This window comes from Cyclospora cayetanensis, unplaced genomic scaffold (assembly GCF_002999335.1).
Source record: "Cyclospora cayetanensis isolate NF1_C8 unplaced genomic scaffold, CcayRef3 CcayRef3_contig_162, whole genome shotgun sequence".
NCBI lineage: Eukaryota > Apicomplexa > Conoidasida > Eucoccidiorida > Eimeriidae > Cyclospora > Cyclospora cayetanensis.
The window spans coordinates 1-17,394 of record NW_020312106.1 but is presented as its reverse complement, the minus strand read 5'-3'; the positions used below and the strand labels follow the sequence as shown (position 1 = coordinate 17,394).

The following is a 17,394-nucleotide window of genomic DNA, read 5'->3' as shown; positions in this document are numbered from 1 at the left end:
TTCCATGCGGGAGATCTGCGCCTCCGTTCAGGAAACGACGCCAGAAGACGTAAACACTGCCCCATTTAGTCCCGACGTGGGGCAGCATGGCTGGGAGTTTAGGGGGCAGTCACGATGTGATCTAAGTTTTCAAGCTCTGAGAGAATTCCCTTGTCTAGAGACGTATGTAGAGTGACAGATTCTTCTCTGCGCCTCAGATTCAACTTTGGCGTCGTTGTAATGGAGAGTGCAGTACATGCAAGTGTCCAGCACATCTGAATGCAACCTACGCCTTTATTATCCGGACAAACCAAGATTACTACCTACTTTTGTGGGCGCTTCCCGGTGATGTACTTGGTCGGTCTTACAGCTGTACTCTCGTACCTAACTGGAAACGTATACAACTATTTAAAGTATATCGCGGTGTTGGAAGCATTCTGTGTAGCTAACGCCTGATGGAGACTAGTGGTATGGTATATCCATGAAAACAGCATCAAGCCCCTGAGCAAACGCACTGTCAGTTGTCTGGAAGGTACGAGTACACATGTCTGCTGCTATGAATAAGCAGCATTGCTCCTCTAATAAAGAGCTCTCTTCTGCTGCTTCGGCGTGTACAACATATGGAAAATGCCAAATGTTCTCGTTGATCATTGTCAGCTGCACAACGTGCATCGACCTTGCTAACAATGTACGGAGGACGCGCCTCCTAGTTGCTGGCTTCGCTTGCAGCCTCTGAAAGGTATACGTATGGGGATGACGACACAGTGAGGGAACAAGCAGCAGTCCACGCCCTGTTGGTTGCCAGTCCTGACTCCACCTCCAGTCAAAAAGGGGGTGTTAGCCCCTAATGCCACTCGCGACCAGGCATGCATCTGTGAGCCACACAGCACTACTTGGTAAGTTGCAATGGTTTCACTGTGCCTATGCCAATGGCACGGTGTGTGACCCACTGAATGCCAATAAATCTATGTTACTCCAAATGGCAAACTCAGGAACCACTGGGTGTCGTGCGGCTCCCAGAAAATACCAGCACCACTGTCGGCATATATCCCTTGCATAAACTTCCATCTCTGTGCAGCACAATTAACGGTTGCATGCGCATTCGTTCTACTCCACTATGCATTGCACAACTGCGCGCCCCTATCTGTGGGGATGCTGCTCAGCAGCTTCAATCACCGGGCCGCAGGGCGCACTTCCCGCGGCAAAATGCTAGTTTAAGCCCGGCAATGAATATGGAGAAGCAGCAAGGGGCGTGCCCTCAAGTGACGTATAAGGGCATCTGGCTGCCACCCCACATGCGTCCCAGTCCCATTTAGTAGCACTTTCTCTGTACAACGGAGGGACCATGTTCCTCATATTCTTCGCGGCTACACCATGCAGCCTGAAAGGAACTGAGACTCGACAAGATGGAACCGCCTATCCACGCTGACTGTCGGCGCTCTAAAGACCCGGGGGCCGCAAGCAGACGCACCTTCTGGCCCCCGCAAACTGCCGGATCCTCCACCAACTCGCGATTTAACCGCTCAACCATTCCTGCCCACACACAAAATGGAAGACAGCGTTTCTTGCAGCGACTGCATTGGACTCCACACCCACCCACGCGGGTGCGTAAAACCCCATGCAAAATGCGTCAAGAGGCAGACGGTGCACCTCTAGAGGCTACAGCCACAAAAAGCGGCGGGCAGTAACAACGCCAAACTGCGTGAACACGTACCAGGTATGGAGGAGCACCCGCCTGTGAGGATCAGGATGCTTAGGATGTCCCTGTTACCCTCGGCCTCGACCGCCTCAGCCACCTGTCGCACTGCCTCCGGAATTCCCGGGAAGCCACCGCCGCTACCGGGGAGCGACGCCAGGAGTGCGGGGCAAAAGAGCACCTCGGGGAGCTGCGGGGAAGCACTACACATTAGCATACCGGTCCTCTGAAAGAACGCACCGATATGGTGAGGGGCCTGCATCCAGCTTGTACCACTCTTCGAGAGCCTCACAGACCCCCACAGCTACAGCAGAACAACAATGCATGGTAGAGCCACACATCGCCCCACTAATGTTACAGCCCAGAACGCGAAACAAAGGAACAGAGTGCCTCGACGTGCCTTCATGGCAACTTGCTCTGCCTCAAGCCGGGTGCCATCGGGCAGTTCCATCACCCCTCCTTCATTTCCACTGCTGCCCGAAAGTAATGCTGCCGCAGAAGCCGCGGATGAGCATGGAAATAGGAGCTGGGATTGAATGAATCCCTCTGGAGTGAAGGCAGCGGCCGTCCCCCGCCTTTTGGGCTGTTGCTGCTGATTGGGAAGGGCAATGGGCTTTCGTGCTGACGCCACATCCCGTGGGTCGTCTGCTACACGGCAGAGCCCCTCCTTGAGGTAAGACAAGGTCTGCATGCGGCTACACATTCACAAAGGACCAAAAGAAAGCAGACACCATGCTCTTCAAGGATGCTGCAAGCGATGGCACACAGGCGTATGCAACATGCACTGAAATTGGCCCTATGTGGAGCTGCCCCCCTTGTGGTCCTAATACACAGAACCGTAAGTGGGCCTTCCAAGCGGCGGCACGAAGTGTGTTTGTTGGATCGAGCTAAGAATGTTATATTGCAATCCACGTCTATTTAGCCACTACTTAAAATATGCCAGTCATGCCGATGCCCCCACCTCCAGTGCATATACGAAGGATGGACATTATCCCAGTCCCCTGGTTTGTCTAGCGCCCGTTTAGACACCCGGTTCTGCGCGGAGAAGCGGGCGAAGCTGGGGAATACAGGCAGGTTGTGGCCCATGAGAATCGCTCCAAGTAATTGACTCATTGCGTCGCCACCCACTGGCCACTCTGACACATGCTGATCTAAGACAAAGGAGTCTGCGACGGGAGCAAGCGAGAGACCAGAGGCTCCCATGTCAATTACTAAGGCGCTGCTCCTCCCTGCCGCAACACAGGAGAGTAGTGCCCGCTTTGCGGTGTACAGACACCCCACTTGTAGCCCCTCGAAAAGTATCTCTGCCATCTTCTCCCTTATCTCGCGGCAGTGAATATTTGGCTCAGTGAGAAGTACAGGCTGCTCCCGCAAGTCTGCCCCCATGCCACATAACTCCGTCAAACGCAGTACGCTGTCAGGAGAGGGCATGGTATCACCGGTGCTCAAGGTGCCCAAAGAGCCCCTCCCTCCTTTTGCACAACGTCCCGCAGAGCAAGGGGGTTTGCCCGTGCAGCTAAGGGCCACAATAGTCTCAAATGCCTCTTCGTGTAGTGTGTATGTCGGACTCGTGTCGCCGTCCCGCTTCCCACTTGAGCCACGCCACGTCGGGTAAAGTGCGGGCACCACTTCCACACCATCTCGACGCTCAGAGAAGTTTAAAGGGAAGAGAAGCTCGCGAGCTGCAGCGGTTTGGCTACTCTCTGCTTCATAATTACTTCCAGCCGAGCTGTATATCTCGCGAACACCGATACACGAATTCAGGAGCTGCGAGGGGCTACCCTCACCGGCATAACCCACGCGGGTGCTCGATGATCCAATGTCCACCACAATGCTAGAAGTGGCCAGTTCCATCTTGAGCGGAGGCCTTACGCATGAGCTAAGCACCTATCGAATAAAATATTTCCGACCCAAGGAGCGAATAGCCCGAGAAACCCAGATAAAGTACAGTCGAGCAACAGAAACCACCCTAGGACGGAGATGCACTCCCTTGGGTCACCAAGCTCCAATCGCGCACATTCGGCTGCCCTTACGAGCGCCGCAAGCACAGAAAGCTTCGCCTCGGGTGCAGACAGGAAAGCCCTCTAACCGAATGCTGGGGCCCTGGGAGCGTCAAGCCCGCAGCCCACCAAAGCAACGAAATATTGAAAAAGGGGTGGAAGCTGCAAGGTTTGGGGAAGCTTGCGAGTTTTGGCTCTGACCGCAGCGTGTGGTTTTCTGTCCTTCACTCATATACGCCATAGCGTGGAACAGCCCGAGACACAAGTCCCACATCCACGAGGTACGTGGTATGAGAACGACATGAAGTGCGGCGCAACAAGATCTAATGAAATTGCTGGAATCGTCTGAAGGGACAGCGGGGAATGGCCTCCCTGGTAAAGGGCGCAGGGGGTCCACCCACCGAATTGCACAGTGCTCAAACCCCGTAACAGGGTGCAAAGAAGCACTTACGCTGTTGGTGCCAGTAGGCTTATACGGCAACAACTAAGCGAATGCAAAGAATAAGCGTGAAATTGACTTGTTTTGCCCTGGGCATCATTGTCTAGGGGTGGCCTGAGAGGGGGCCCCGAAGCCCCTCGCATGTAGCAATATTCGGAGCTCTCATGATGATGTACTGCAGATTATGGGTTATTGTGCTGTGCCTTTGGTACTGCACTTTTCTCATGAACGCAAATTAATCTACCTTTCATAGATCAGCACCTCAGTTTGATGGCCCACCCTGTTGATCGCACTTGAAGGCGCTCTGAAGTGCTGCCCTGAGCCGTAGTACCGTCTAACTTTGGTTCTCGGCAAGGAGGCGCTGTGACTACCTATCTGTGTGAGGCTTTTGTAGCGGCGCTGTATGGCAGCTCAGTGCAGCAGGGCAGAAACAACTGCGTGTAGCCACGCGAGGCGAATGATCAGGAAATGCGGGCAGGCCGCCTGGGGAGATTGCACTGAATCGATTCTCCGGTTTTTTTGGAAGGCTTATGCACCACCAAGGTCGTTCTCAGTGCTAGGCAGGTGGCGACTTATAACTGGTGCGAGCATGAGGGCTTAGGCTACACACAAGCGGAGCGCAATCAACGCTTTTTTTCTTCAATCAGAAATTTGCCTTCAGCGATGGGACACTCTAGCGGAAGCAGCAGCGATGATGAACTGAGAAGCGGTTCTAAAAAGCGGAAGTCCAAGAAGGAAAAAAAAAGTTCCAAGAAAAAACGCGATAAGCATTTGGAACGCACCGAAGATAACGACTCTTTCCTTGTGAGCCAGTGGTCCTTTAGAAGCTACCAGGGACGTAGTTTGCCCTTCTGCTTAAAGCCTTCCATCTCTTCTCTCCCACAAAGAGAAAGTGCGGTTTATTAGGAACGACGTTTGTTGCAATTTTGCCTGAGAGATACAACTGAATGGAATCCATAGGACTCACTCGTTGTTGCATTCATTTTGTCGCTTCAGGATCAAGTTGACAAGGACGACGTGGACAGACTGTTGCTCTCGCTGCTTCAGATATCTCCGCAGGTGGAAGGAGAAGTGAGTTGGGAAGGGATCAAGCTCTAGAGCGTAATAGCGCATCTTGTTCAGGATACGACTCCACGCAGGAAACTCTTATTCAGTATCGCTGTTTCCCCCATTGAGTGTGCCATTTCCCATTGTTCGCTTCAGCTGGTGGATGTATTTAAGCAGCTCGACTTGAAGGGCACCGTGTACTTACAGGACCTAGGAGACCCCAGGCTGCGCAAGAAGCTGCGCCACTTGTTCAGGGCTCTCCTTATTGGAGAGGTGGGTGTCATGGCTCTTTGTTGTCTTCTGCTGTATTGTGTGTGCAAAGCTTTTTCTTTAGCAATGTTCTCGCACACGACGTGGTATGCGTTTGTGGATCTGTGTGCCGTATGCTGAGTGCATCCTGGTCGTGCGAGCTGGCCACTTGCACTTCTTCAGCACCATGGCGAACGGTATGATGGTGATGGTGTACTGCGGGTGAGATGTCTATGTGCATGTAAAGCGATGCGCTGGTTTTCTTTCAGGTAGAGGGTGAACGGGGCAAGGGGTGGCGCAAGGTGCCGGCTTGTAAGAAATCACTTGCTAAATTCGTGAAGCGTTGCTGCAAGGCATTGCAACCACGGCTGGGCCCTTCGAATCCAGTATTCGAACCTTTGATTTCAGACTACGCTTTGACTGAGAAGGACCAAGAGACCGAGGAACAGTCTGCAGGCTTTGACCCTGCCAAGGCTGCACGAAAGGCAGAGGAAGCTGTTCAGCGTTGGCGCGAAGAGCAGGCCCCAATTGAAGGGCTTTCATCGGACTCGATTTCTCAGAAAGAACCACTTGAGCAAAAGCCAACGGCATCGGGAGCACTTGCTGTGAGTCGGCTAGGCATTTCTGTGTCTGACAAATCCACAAACGCAGGCGGCGGTGCCTGTAAAATTCATGCACGCCAGTTCTCTCGTGCATCTACGAACTCTTCACTGAATGGGCTGTCACTGCTTTAGGAGAGCCTCGCGCTCATGAATTTTGGTAGAGATCTCAAACTTAAGGGCTTGCTTCTTTGTGTGGTATCAGCGAGAGGAATGGATGCTGGAAGCTCCAGCCTATCTCCGTTGTTTGGCGGCGAAGGATGGGCCAGACTCCAAGAGAAAACGTAGGCATATTCCGTCCTGCAACCCTTCCTTAGCTTGTATGGCTGGCCTTTTAGTTGATTGTAGACTGGAAACTCTTGTTAGCAGTCTGTTTATCGAAAGGAATACACTTGTGTGTTGAATATGGACTGTGAACACGGCGTTTCGGGGCAGAGATACTGCAGCAGAAAAAAAAGGACGACGAGGAAGCTGTGCGGGTCAAAGCTGTGATGGAAGAATGGAATAAAGCATGCAAGATGAAGAGTCTGAGAGAAATGAGGGAGGAAGGTTTGTGAAATCCCAGAAATCCCAGATATACACCTGATAACCCCCTTGTCGTGCAACCCGAAACTCACTCATCGCAAGGGGTCTATATCTCGAGCAAATATTGATCCATACTATGTTCTCCGACATAGTATTTAGGGAACGCACGGCACTGTGTTTGCTTGATGGGCAGGTGAGTTTGCCGAGGGGGAGGAAGCGTACAAGCGCTGGAAGCAAAGCATGCACGTGGCGCGGAATGTATGGGGAAAACGGGCTGCAGACCAGGTTGCTGAACAGGAATTCGTGAGCTGACCATGGAACCAAATATCCTCTTAGATTGCGCACTCAAAGTAACTGTTGTTACATGCTAGGGCATTTGAGAACTTTGTGTCAGAATTGTGCCAACCGCGTCTGACAGCGGATTACAAATGCCCATTGATCTGCGCGCTTCCTTTTGCTCGGTCCTGCAGCAGCACGATACCAAAAAGGGCCAGCCGTGGCAGCGCTTCGACAGGGAACGCGATTTGCAGGCAAGCACATAGGCACATTCACGCAGCGCCAGCTGATGCCCAGCGCTTGAGTCCTTTGTACCGTAGGGTTGCAGAACAGCCGTATATGCCGGTGCTGCCGGTGTTTTGAGTGTGCGCTACAGGTCATACAACAGGTGTCACAAGCAGACTATCAGAAATTGGTATGTGGTACAGGACAGTAGAGGCACAGCTTTGGGGTGCTTTCTGGGTTCAGGAATCGTCTGGACAAGTATTCTCCCAATGCCTCCTTAGATGTGGTTACCACTTCATTCTTGCTGTTTATTTCGAAAGAAATCCCCCGCTTTTCTGCGGTTTTTCAGCTCCAACAGACCCAGTTGGCCTCGCGCTTCAAGTCTTCCTGGCAGACCTCATTTTTATGAGCATCCTGGTTCACTATAATACTTCGTTTACCAGGGCAGCTCTCCCGTAAGAGAGCAGGCGAGATCCACTGCCACCTGCTAACTACGTGTTCAGGAGTACCACTGACACTGGCCGATGGTATACTTGGTGTGTATCGCACCCAAAAGTGTTTGAATTCAACGGTGGAGTACATCATTTTTCTTGCTGCAGGAGGCCGACTGTTTTGCGCCTTTTTATTCTGGGCCATGCGGACGTATTTTTTCAGATCCTGACTATTCCCCAGTCAGCTTGGCAGTGCCTATTTTCATCAAATGCAGCTGTTGCTGCGCGTTAGCTATAGCGTTCAATTTGCTTTTTCGGTGGGGTGCAAAGGGGATCTACATTGACCAGCCAGGATCACATTTAGGGTGTAATTGACGCAGTAGGTGCAAGACTAGGCAGGAAATTGGGGGGAGAGGGGGATCGATAAGGGAACTCAAACCATTATTCACACTTGCTGGTGATAAAAATCCCCGCATCGAGGTATTTGAACTTGCGATATTACTAAATCGACGGAGCAAATTCGAATCACCAAATGATTATTGCACCGGTAACTGCATCTATCAAAAACAGGTTCTGAGGAACCGCGGCCGAGACGTGCCTTGGGGAGTTGCCCTTTGACCAAGTACAGCAAGCCATTAAGCTTCGTGCTTTATACAGCTTTGTCTACCGAAACCGCTGTTCTTTTTCGACTCAGGCCTTCCAGGTCAACATCCTATATTACTGTAACTCTTGGGAATGGACAAATTGAGTAGCACACTAGCTTCAGTGTCCATAGTAGTACAAGCTGTAGCATTTGCCGTTGCACACGCCTACTAGAGTCATGGTATAACATCATTACCGCTAGTGGCGCAGCGCTTCAGGATTATGGTTGGTATTATCTGACTGCTTCGAATCTCTGGGATTGAGCATCTACCTTTCAATCCAATGGCCTCACACTCAATTCATCTTGATGCGGACAGTGCTCGATGGGTGCTGATGATGCATTTAAAACGGTTGCGGCACGAGCTCGCTTAGTCCAATTTTTGTCAAGTTACAAGCGAATGAGCAAATAGAATGTGCGAGGGGTGCATATGAGTGTAGCAACGGCGAGGCAGGCCCGAGTGCTGTGGTGCACTGGGCTACAGTCTTGTGTGAAAGGGGAACTAAACGAGCCAACCAATATTGTCAATTGCTCTCGTTTTCTTTAGTATGGGAGTGTTAATTCTTTGTATTAAAAAAAGCAGGTAGTCTGCCCTTGAGTAGAAGCAGCTACATCCTTTCAAGGCTCTTTACAAATTGGCGCTACTGCAAACTGCAATTAGCAGCCCAAGGAACAAGTATTAGCTGCATGCGGGTCCCCTATGCTTCGACAACACTGCGTATATCTGGTCACCTTTCACCAGGACGCTTTGTACTCCAGAGGACCATCCATGTGGTGGTTCAAAGCCTACTTTTGAAGTTCATCACGGTTCTGTCTGTCTTGAATGCGTTTGGAGGTATAAAAGGGACAGATGCAGCGAAAAGGTGGGATGGAGGTGCTATAGCAAGCTGTAAGAATGCAGAATGGCAGGTAGGCTGTTGGATCTGGCAGTGGTCGAAACCGCGAAGAGGGTCAAATATGTAAAACGGAGGGGGATTGCAATGGTGGTTACGGTTGTGGTCGGTAGACTGGTAACTCAGAAGCTTTCGAGAAGGGTGGCATTAAGGGCCTCTATATGGATGGTGGTGAAGGTGTGGGGTGTTACTTTGGAATTAACCGATGTGATTGCATCAGATGGGCAGGTTGTGGCACTGAGGGGGATGAAGGTGCATGGCATCAGGATATTAAGGGTGGCTACGATAATCAGCTGGGGACAAGGATTACGGACTAGACAAAGGGTCTGAGGAGGATTACTATTGCAATGCTTCACCGTCATTCCCCGCCTCCCCATCACTACCATCACCATCAAACGACTGCAGACAATGTTCCCTGTGGATCCTGGCATGGTGAAACAGACTGACTGTACGACCGGTCAGGGCGGTTCGCACTTGTGGAATATGTTATGGCGCCTCAAGTTACCGCGATAGTGAAGTTGTGACCTCAAAGCACCGAGAAATAGACTGGTCAGGCCAGATTCATCTAACTGCGTGATATCAGCATTCACAACCCGCCGGAGGGGGCAAAAACCTGCAAATGGGTTGACAAGGGGAAAGCAGACCGTCTGTGCTGTTCTGCCTAAACTAAAAGGTATTCTGGGGAAAAGCAGGATGTATGGATTCTTCCCTGCTGGCTCCCTATGACTAAAGTGATTGCTTTCGGCAAATGTGGGCCAAATGGATGAAGCGTTACCCATTGGCAATCAGCAAGGCATGCAAGATAGAGCCGGAGAATAGACCTCACGCAATGATTCTTGCCGTCCGCTATATCCTTTGTTTCAATGCTTTTAGTGTTATGCTTCCCTGTGCAAATTCAGCTTACTTGACGCCCCGCAGGCTGGCTTTTTACCGACACAGGCTGACAAGAGTATGCATCGCATTTTGTTTGATGGCTGAGAACCCCAAGTGTCGAACAGACACGCTCCCGTGATTCGAACGCGTTGACGTGTACTCAAAAGCGTATTAGACAATGCCAATCTGTCACGAGCCATTAGCCCCCCAGCAATAAAACTGTTGTACAGCGCAGAATCGCCGAATGCTCAGATAACAGCACGCACTGCCTCAACGCCGGCACGAACTCTGCAGCTTCAGGCAGTTATTGCCCGATTCATGTAGCTGCAAAAAAGCGTTGGCTGTTCCATCAGGAGATGTAACGAATACTATGATTCATGGTTTAAATACAACTAGAAATGTACTGAGAGTGTGGACTGAAACTCCTTATGTTGAACTCGGATTCAGGCTGATTGTATCGAACATTATATCCTACTTTGCACTACTGCTATGTGCCTGGAGTTTGCGAGCCGCTAGTTCCAGTGATAATAGAATTAAAATGTTCATATTTTTGCGTCTTCCCATACCCAAGTAAATCTATGTGGCCTATCACATTGGCACTACAATAAGGGCAACGAATAACGTATCTCTCTGGTCCTTGGTAAAGCAATACCACTATATACTTTGTCGATGCCCAATCATACCCGCCATCCAGGATACTCGAAAACGCTCAACAGGCACAAAGTAACGAATGCGCTACAGCAGTATTACAAGAACCTGTTAGTTAAAAGCTTGCCTTCCGGGCAAGTCATGCCTGCGGGGCACAGCGAGCTAGTTGCCAGCGTCTGCCTCATGGGCAGGCCACGCCTGCGTAGTTGGACGGACTATTTACCAGGCATAGTCGGGATTGTAGGAATGGGGCGAGGGCTTGTGTTCCTCCTGGTGGGGATGCTCGGGATGGTGGTGGTGGTGATGGTTGTGGTGGTGGTGGTGGTGGGGAGGCATGGGGTGGGGGCGGTGGTGATGCGGGGGAGAAGGGTGTGGGAAATGGGGAGGATGAGGGTGGTGGGGCTTATCTGGTTTTTCAGGGGGGCAGGGAGTGGTGGTGGTGGTCGTTGTTGGAGGGCAGGTCGTTGTGGTAGTCTTAGGAGGGTGTTGAGGAGCGTGGTGGTGATGGTGGTGATGGTGGTTGTGGTGATGGTTGTGAGGAGGCTTTTGATGGCTTGGTGGGCACGTGGTCGTTGTGGTAGTTGGTGGGCAAGTGGTGGTGGTTGTCTTCGGAGGGTGTGGTGGGGTGTGGTGGTGGTGGTGATGATGATTGTGATCATGATGATGATGGTGGGGTGGCTCAGGTTTGGGGTAGTGGTGGGGAGGCTCAGGTTTGGGGTAGTGGTGGGGTGGCTCAGGTTTGGGGTAGTGGTGGGGAGGCTCAGGTTTGGGGTAGTGGTGGGGAGGCTCAGGTTTGGGGTAGTGGTGGGGAGGCTCAGGTTTGGGGTAGTGGTGGGGTGGCTCAGGTTTGGGGTAGTGGTGGGGAGGCTCAGGATGAGGGTAGTGGTGGGGTGGCCCATGATGAGGAGGAGGAAACTTTGCATTATAGAATGATTGAAGGAACTGGTGATACAGCCTGTCCAGGAAGAAAAGCCGGGGAGAGGTTTCTTCAGATTCTTCACTGCTTACAGCAGTGGGATCGTCGACCTCCAACTCCTGGGTAGTCTCATCCAACTGCGAAGCTGGAGCAACTGGTTCGGTTACGCCGGCATCTTCAGCCCGCGTGAGGGGAACAAGAGCCGCAAGCGCGGTGGCGAGGGGAATAAGCACCTTCATTCTCAGCCGCTGAAAGAGGAATACCTGTATTGTCCTTCCTGATCCCGAAAATGATCATGGAAGAAGAAAAGATGTGGTACAGCACTACGAACAGGAAATCGCATTAACTCAGAGGATGTACCTGCACGGTGAAAGGCTACTTGGGGGAGGGAATGCGACGGCGACACGCGTTAGGTGGGCGGTTGCTTCGCAGAGAGAGCATTACGATTCATTCTCCCATACCCCTCAATGCTACTGGCGCTCTCTATCCCCCCTGCAATCACATCCAGAATACCAGGACACCCCATAAAAGATCCACAAGGCGCCACAGCATATTATAAAATGTTAACGGAAGGTGGCAGTATTCGTACTGCTACATCTTTGTATGCAGAGCCAAGCGAACTTCAGTCCGGCATCAGAGAGCTTGTGGAGTCTGCTTAATGTATCAATGCAGCTGCCACTCGTTTGACACTCGGTCACGAAATTGCAGGTCGCCCTCCGCTAACTCCACGTGGGTAGCCAATAATCTGTAGAGTTGATGGGTACAAGGCGTGATTTGTCTGGTGCGCATCGCAGCTTCCAGATTCTGCCCAGTATTTGCCTGAGGTAGTACACAAGCAATGGGGTTTCAGTGTCTGTTTCTTAGCGTGTTGAGACATAGGGGTCTGCAAGGAATTCCGGTCAGAACAACCTGGTAACAGTGGCAAATATGTTGTCTCCTGTCCCTAGGTATTAAACGCTGTGATAATTCTGTCCGAATAAGGGTTGGCCGAAAATTCCACTGAAGCAATATGCAGTCTGCATACAGCGGCATAACCCGGCGCAAAAGGCTCATTGTCAACAATCGTGATGAAGGAACTTGACAGTGTGCCGTGGGTTGGCATACTGGATGTTTGCAGGCAGGGGTAGTTAATACTACAGCGTGTGCGCATAGCCTGCAGACAAAGGGCAAATGGAGCATTCCATGAGATGCAGCAACATGCTCGGCCGATTGGAAGAGCTAAAAGATGTAGAGGAGTGCACCTTGCTTGCAGAGGTTAAGCTTCACGTATTATAGACAAACAGATTACCGGTCTTTATCTTGCCAAGCAGTTGGTGGTCGAGTGGAGGCTGCACGTGCTACTGATCGGAACAGAAGCTGTCTGAAAATGGATCTAGGCATTGAGAAAAATTTTTGTGTACAGTTTAATGCGTCAAAACCTGCTTGCTATGCGTGTTGTGTGCACATTACCTACACTTATCGGGATGCAAATAGGATTGCTGCGCCGCACTGCAAAGCTCGGTATCTATGCTAGTGCAAACCTTTTGTGAGATTATAGCCTCTGGATCCTGAGCCCTCCTGACATGGCGCGGTTGCGCTGGAGTTTACTTTTCCTACAATATGCTGGGGTCACCGTAACATCTACCCAAAACGACCGACAAACTGGAAAATACAGGAACCTGTTTAAAATTTGTCCATTGGATAACTGATGCCACCCTGGCGGATTGAGCGAACGAGCGCTCATAGGTTTTGGGTAAAGTGCGTTCACGAGATCGTTGGTGGAACAAGGATGAGAAGTGTGCAGAAGATGGGTGTTGATTGCCTCGAAGGCGATGAAGCGCAGCTTGAAGATCGAGGGGCTGGCCCTGGGGAAAGTTCAGCTTGAATGGGCAGCAGTAATAGTGGAGGAAAGCCTAAGTAGAATCGCTCGGCTGAGAAAGGTGAGGATGCTGTAGGCCGTTGTGGCGACTATAATAGTGCTGTTGGCGACGTTGCTCGGGACGAGGACAATAAGGGCGTGCGGCTAGTTAAGGGTAAATGACCGGAAAAGGATGGTGTCGCGCAAGCGGTTACGCATGAGAAGCATCAAACGCGGCATGGTATACCCGAATGTGAAGGCTATGCCAAACGGTTGTTCGCGAAGAAGGCGAGATGTCACCTCCCGAGAGTCTCCGATGAGTACACTATTCGCCTACCCTGATGACCAAAAGATGGCAGCGGCACGTTTTTTTGGGTCGGTGACGAAATATTCATCCACCTACAATAGTGATAATGATGCTCCAAATGGGATTAACACCGAAATGACCGCCATCCTAGGCCACTCTCGAGCTTAAAAGTTGAGCTGTCTGATACAGGATTGGATCTGGGGGAGAGAATAAGATGTGACGAGCCTATTTAGCCAAAAGATCTGGTTCTTGCTCACTTTTGCCGGTGTTATCCACCGCGTGAGCGGGAAGAAACGAGACGGCAACAAGGAGACGATAGGCGTGGGCTGCCCTGGGCTGCGTGCTCAGCTGCACTTGCTGGACCGGCGAGGCGTTTCGTGTATCTCGTTGCTTAATAGCGACGGTCTTCTTGTAGACCGATGTTCTGGTATTTAAGAAAGTAGCTGTTTTTAGTAGACAGTATGAGGCAGTGTCTTTGCAAGCGACCAAAAGGCTCAGCCGCTCTAGAGTCCCTGTTAGATGTTGTGTCGATACCTCCCATTCGCTGAAAAACTTAGAGTTAAAGAGCTTCTATGTGTAGAAAATGAAAAAATAGGTGATGCTGAGTGCATATAACTGCATTGGAGCAATTTGGAGTGTTCCACTCTCTAGTCTCTGCAGCAAATGCTGGCTAAGTGGGGATGAACGCAGAAATACACCAGAAGTAACACTTCTGCTCGATCACATTACCAGTAAGGCTTCATTTTGCCCATACATGCGCACTTAATATTATTTTCGAGTGTTTCAATTAAAATATTGCCTTAAGAGGTGCATTAATCACCACGTAACTCCACCAACGCAAACTGAATAATGTTACCAAGTGACTTACTGCAAAAGTACCTTTTTCTTGGGTAGCCCCTCACGGCTCTGACATGCGGCGGAGAAAAAGCTTGCGTGTGACTTCCTGCATCCTAAATGCCCTTGGAGCATTTCCCGCTAGTTGCGTATAGCACCTAACGCAAACGCATGAAAAATTGCTTTCACTTGATTTGAGCTTGTTCAACTTTGCAGCAAACACAATGTATGAATTAGTTAGTCCCGATAGTCAATTCTTTACTAATTCTTACTACAATCTTATGAAGCGAGTTATGCTACACAAACACTTTCTATAACGCTAGTCGTATTTAACTAAGAACTTACGAAGAGTGGACAAATTGGTTCGTCTACTCGTCCATCTTGCTGCTGCAGAATACTTTTGGCTCGTTGTGAAACGGTGGAATATCGTGTGCGTGTGCGCTAGATGCTGTGTGCAACTACGTGTGGCTACTGGGAGTATTTTGTGGGGGCACCGACTAGCACCCTAGGTGATCCTTTCCCGTGATGTGGGAAACTCTGAAGACTACAGGCACGGGACGAAACTAATTTTAAGAAAACTTGGTAATTTTTTACCAATTTTGTATTTATTCATCCCTCTCAGGCGATATTCGATGAAGTGCTACACGTAACTAACGTAATGTAGAGTGCCTGTGTGTAGCATAGGACGCTACATTAGAATAGTTTGTGGAGTGGATTCATGAAGAACTTGGTATTCCACAGTCATTTTGTGTAGAATGGTGGCAATAGCTGGCCTGCAACTGAGTGATTAGCTTGATAAGTCAGTGCATATATGTTTTTTTAATCTTTTAAAGCAGTTATACATCGGACAATTTCTATTGCCTGAGCGAAAAGCATATAATAGACTAGTTTCACGCACTGTCTATAAGCAATTTTTGGTTGTGCTGAATGGAAAGTGCACATTCACTTGACTGCGCTTGGCGTGTATTCCTTTTTCGTTTTCTATACTAGTGGAAGGATATAGTCACTGTCCAAAAGAGCTGCATCACCAGGGACTGCAGGGCCCTGCCTCTTCGTGTCCATTTCATTAACCTCAAAATGGATTTTCTCCCGTGAGTTTTGGCAGTTGACTGCCCTCATACAGCCTTCTGTATTGCACCACAGTGACCACTGCTGTGTAGTGCCGTCGGCCCCGGTGGCAACGCCCGGTACTTGAATGCAGAAGAGGCTGTGCAAGGAGCTGAAGACCCTGTGCAACCAATATTATTGAAGCAAAGGGTTTCGCGGCGGCTAACCCATTGGCAGTCCAAACTAATTTAGAGAAACGACACGCCGAAGTTTTTGGCACCCGTTTCGGCCGCCTCAGTGAAGGCGCTCCATGACCCTTGCCTGCTCAACCACAGTGAGGGCTTGTGGACTGTCGGCGGCGGGGCTTGTAGGTGAAGTCTTCCTAACCTAAGAGTTGACCTCAAACTGCTCCACAATTCGTCCACATGTTTGGACGGTAACCAGCAGTGTAGGCTGTATTTTCGGACTGTGTGGTCAGAGAGTAACACGGAAAACTTAATCATATCTTTAGGTTTACCATCTATAAGAGTGGAACGAAACCTCCCAACAGGAACGGAGCCTGATCCCCACGCATCTACAGGATGTGTCATTCCTCCACTGAGCAACAGCGTTCTCTAACTACATTCTGGGGCAAATAAAGTAGGCGACAAGAACCTTTTATTCTACTATCATACGCCATTCGTTGGGTCAGTTTTGCTTGCTGCTTTCAAGCCACCAGTGCCTCACATCGAAGCCTAAAAACTTCGAAGCTTCAAGAATACGCTGCAGGACCATGCGTAGAACTGACTGGGTCGAGACGAATAAGCCGCAGCAGTCTAACAGGATAGCGGACTCAAGCAATGGCGCACCTTCAAGCTGCGCCAATCACAGCACCTTTCAAGGGTTTACTATAGCTAGCTTGCGCCACAGAGCTCATAGGCTGTGTCATAAGTCCGAAATTACAGGCTGCAAGGCTGTATGATTCCCCTGAATTACCGAACGACCAATACTAAGGAACCATAAACATTTTTGATAGAACGCCTTGCACCTTTTCCTAACCGGACATAAGTTGCTAGTAAAGAAAAGTAACGTGAGCCTGCTGTTATTCGGCAGCTCTTGCAGCGACTTGACGTTTACAGAGCATGCTGAAAACATGCCACTGTGTGCTGCAGCGGACCATTGACAGGCACTGATTTCCCAAATTACTTTACTCTACATAAAAACACCAGCAGGAAATCTATTCCTGCATCTGCTTCACATTCTAAAAGAGGCTCTGCTGTTTGTCGAAAGCTTCTCTAGCAAGCACAGGAAACTCTAAAGTGCCTTTCATGGGAGTTGCTCAGCTGGTTTGGTCATTCTTTTGGCACCCACTGCACACGGCTGCTCACAGCGCATTCCATTGTCTCCAGTTTTACCCCTACAGAAGAAACCCATAGGAAAACCGTATTTGTAATCAGTCGAGGGGAAACCACTTCAGACAGGCAGAGTATTTACCAAGTTGGCGGTGCCAGAAAGTATGGATATGGTGGAGGCTCCATCGGCCAATTGGGTCTGCTGGTCGTAGTAGTTGTGTGGAAAGCAGGGCGAAGATGTCCATGGTGATGATGATGGTGGTAGTGGTAGTGATAGTCGTGGTGCTCCTCAGGGTACTGAGGTGGCGTAGGGCAAGGGGGTCTCTCGTGGTCTGGCGGGCAATCCGGGTTTTCAGGTTTATCTGGCTTGTCCGGCTTCTCAGGCTTGTCTGGCTTTTCAGGCTTGTCTGGCTTGTCTGGCTTTTCAGGCTTGTCTGGCTTTTCAGGCTTGTCTGGTTTTTCAGGCTTGTCTGGCTTTTCAGGCTTGTCTGGCTTTTCAGGCTTGTCTGGCTTTTCAGGCTTGTCTGGCTTTTCAGGCTTGTCTGGCTTTTCAGGCTTGTCTGGCTTTTCAGGCTTGTCTGGCTTTTCAGGCTTGTCTGGCT

At 50.3% G+C, this 17,394-nt stretch overlaps 3 protein-coding genes across 3 annotated transcripts; 1 reads left to right on the top strand and 2 right to left on the bottom strand.

Annotated features, from left to right (window-relative positions):
- Positions 1-1,291: 1,291 nt before the first annotated feature.
- LOC34619106 (actin-related protein 4) lies at positions 1,292-3,529 on the bottom strand. The gene is made up of 4 exons (XM_026337077.1): positions 2,637-3,529; positions 2,075-2,370; positions 1,694-1,822; positions 1,292-1,512 (listed from the first exon to the last, which is right to left on the bottom strand). Exons 1-4 carry the CDS (start codon positions 3,527-3,529, stop codon positions 1,292-1,294), a joined length of 1,539 nt encoding a protein of 512 aa, XP_026192862.1.
- A 1,248-nt stretch (positions 3,530-4,777) lies between these two features.
- On the top strand, positions 4,778-7,444 carry LOC34619105. Its single transcript, XM_026337061.1, has 10 exons — positions 4,778-4,918; positions 5,111-5,185; positions 5,318-5,434; positions 5,680-6,015; positions 6,215-6,293; positions 6,445-6,558; positions 6,728-6,837; positions 7,005-7,069; positions 7,186-7,225; positions 7,385-7,444. Exons 1-10 carry the CDS (start codon positions 4,778-4,780, stop codon positions 7,442-7,444), a joined length of 1,137 nt encoding a protein of 378 aa, XP_026192846.1.
- A 3,295-nt stretch (positions 7,445-10,739) lies between these two features.
- LOC113147225 (histidine-rich glycoprotein-like) lies at positions 10,740-11,675 on the bottom strand. The gene has a single exon (XM_026337062.1). It carries the CDS (start codon positions 11,673-11,675, stop codon positions 10,740-10,742), a length of 936 nt encoding a protein of 311 aa, XP_026192847.1.
- Positions 11,676-17,394: the final 5,719 nt, after the last annotated feature.

What these genes read in the sequence shown, in the direction of transcription:
- LOC113147225 (XM_026337062.1), bottom strand. Translation starts at nt 11,675, where the DNA reads ATGAAGGTGCTTATTCCCCTCGCCACCGCGCTTGCGGCTCTTGTTCCC.
- LOC34619106 (XM_026337077.1), bottom strand. Translation starts at nt 3,529, where the DNA reads ATGGAACTGGCCACTTCTAGCATTGTGGTGGACATTGGATCATCGAGC. An exon ending in CCTTCGTATATGCACTGGAG is followed by an intron (nt 2,371 to 2,636) that starts GTGGGGGCATCG and finishes GTGAATGTGTAG; the next exon opens with CCGCATGCAGACCTTGTCTT. An exon ending in AGAGCAAGTTGCCATGAAGG is followed by an intron (nt 1,823 to 2,074) that starts CACGTCGAGGCA and finishes TGGCGTCGCTCC; the next exon opens with CCGGTAGCGGCGGTGGCTTC.
- LOC34619105 (XM_026337061.1), top strand. Translation starts at nt 4,778, where the DNA reads ATGGGACACTCTAGCGGAAGCAGCAGCGATGATGAACTGAGAAGCGGT. An exon ending in AAGATAACGACTCTTTCCTT is followed by an intron (nt 4,919 to 5,110) that starts GTGAGCCAGTGG and finishes TTGTCGCTTCAG; the next exon opens with GATCAAGTTGACAAGGACGA. An exon ending in AAGCAGACTATCAGAAATTG is followed by an intron (nt 7,226 to 7,384) that starts GTATGTGGTACA and finishes GCGGTTTTTCAG; the next exon opens with CTCCAACAGACCCAGTTGGC.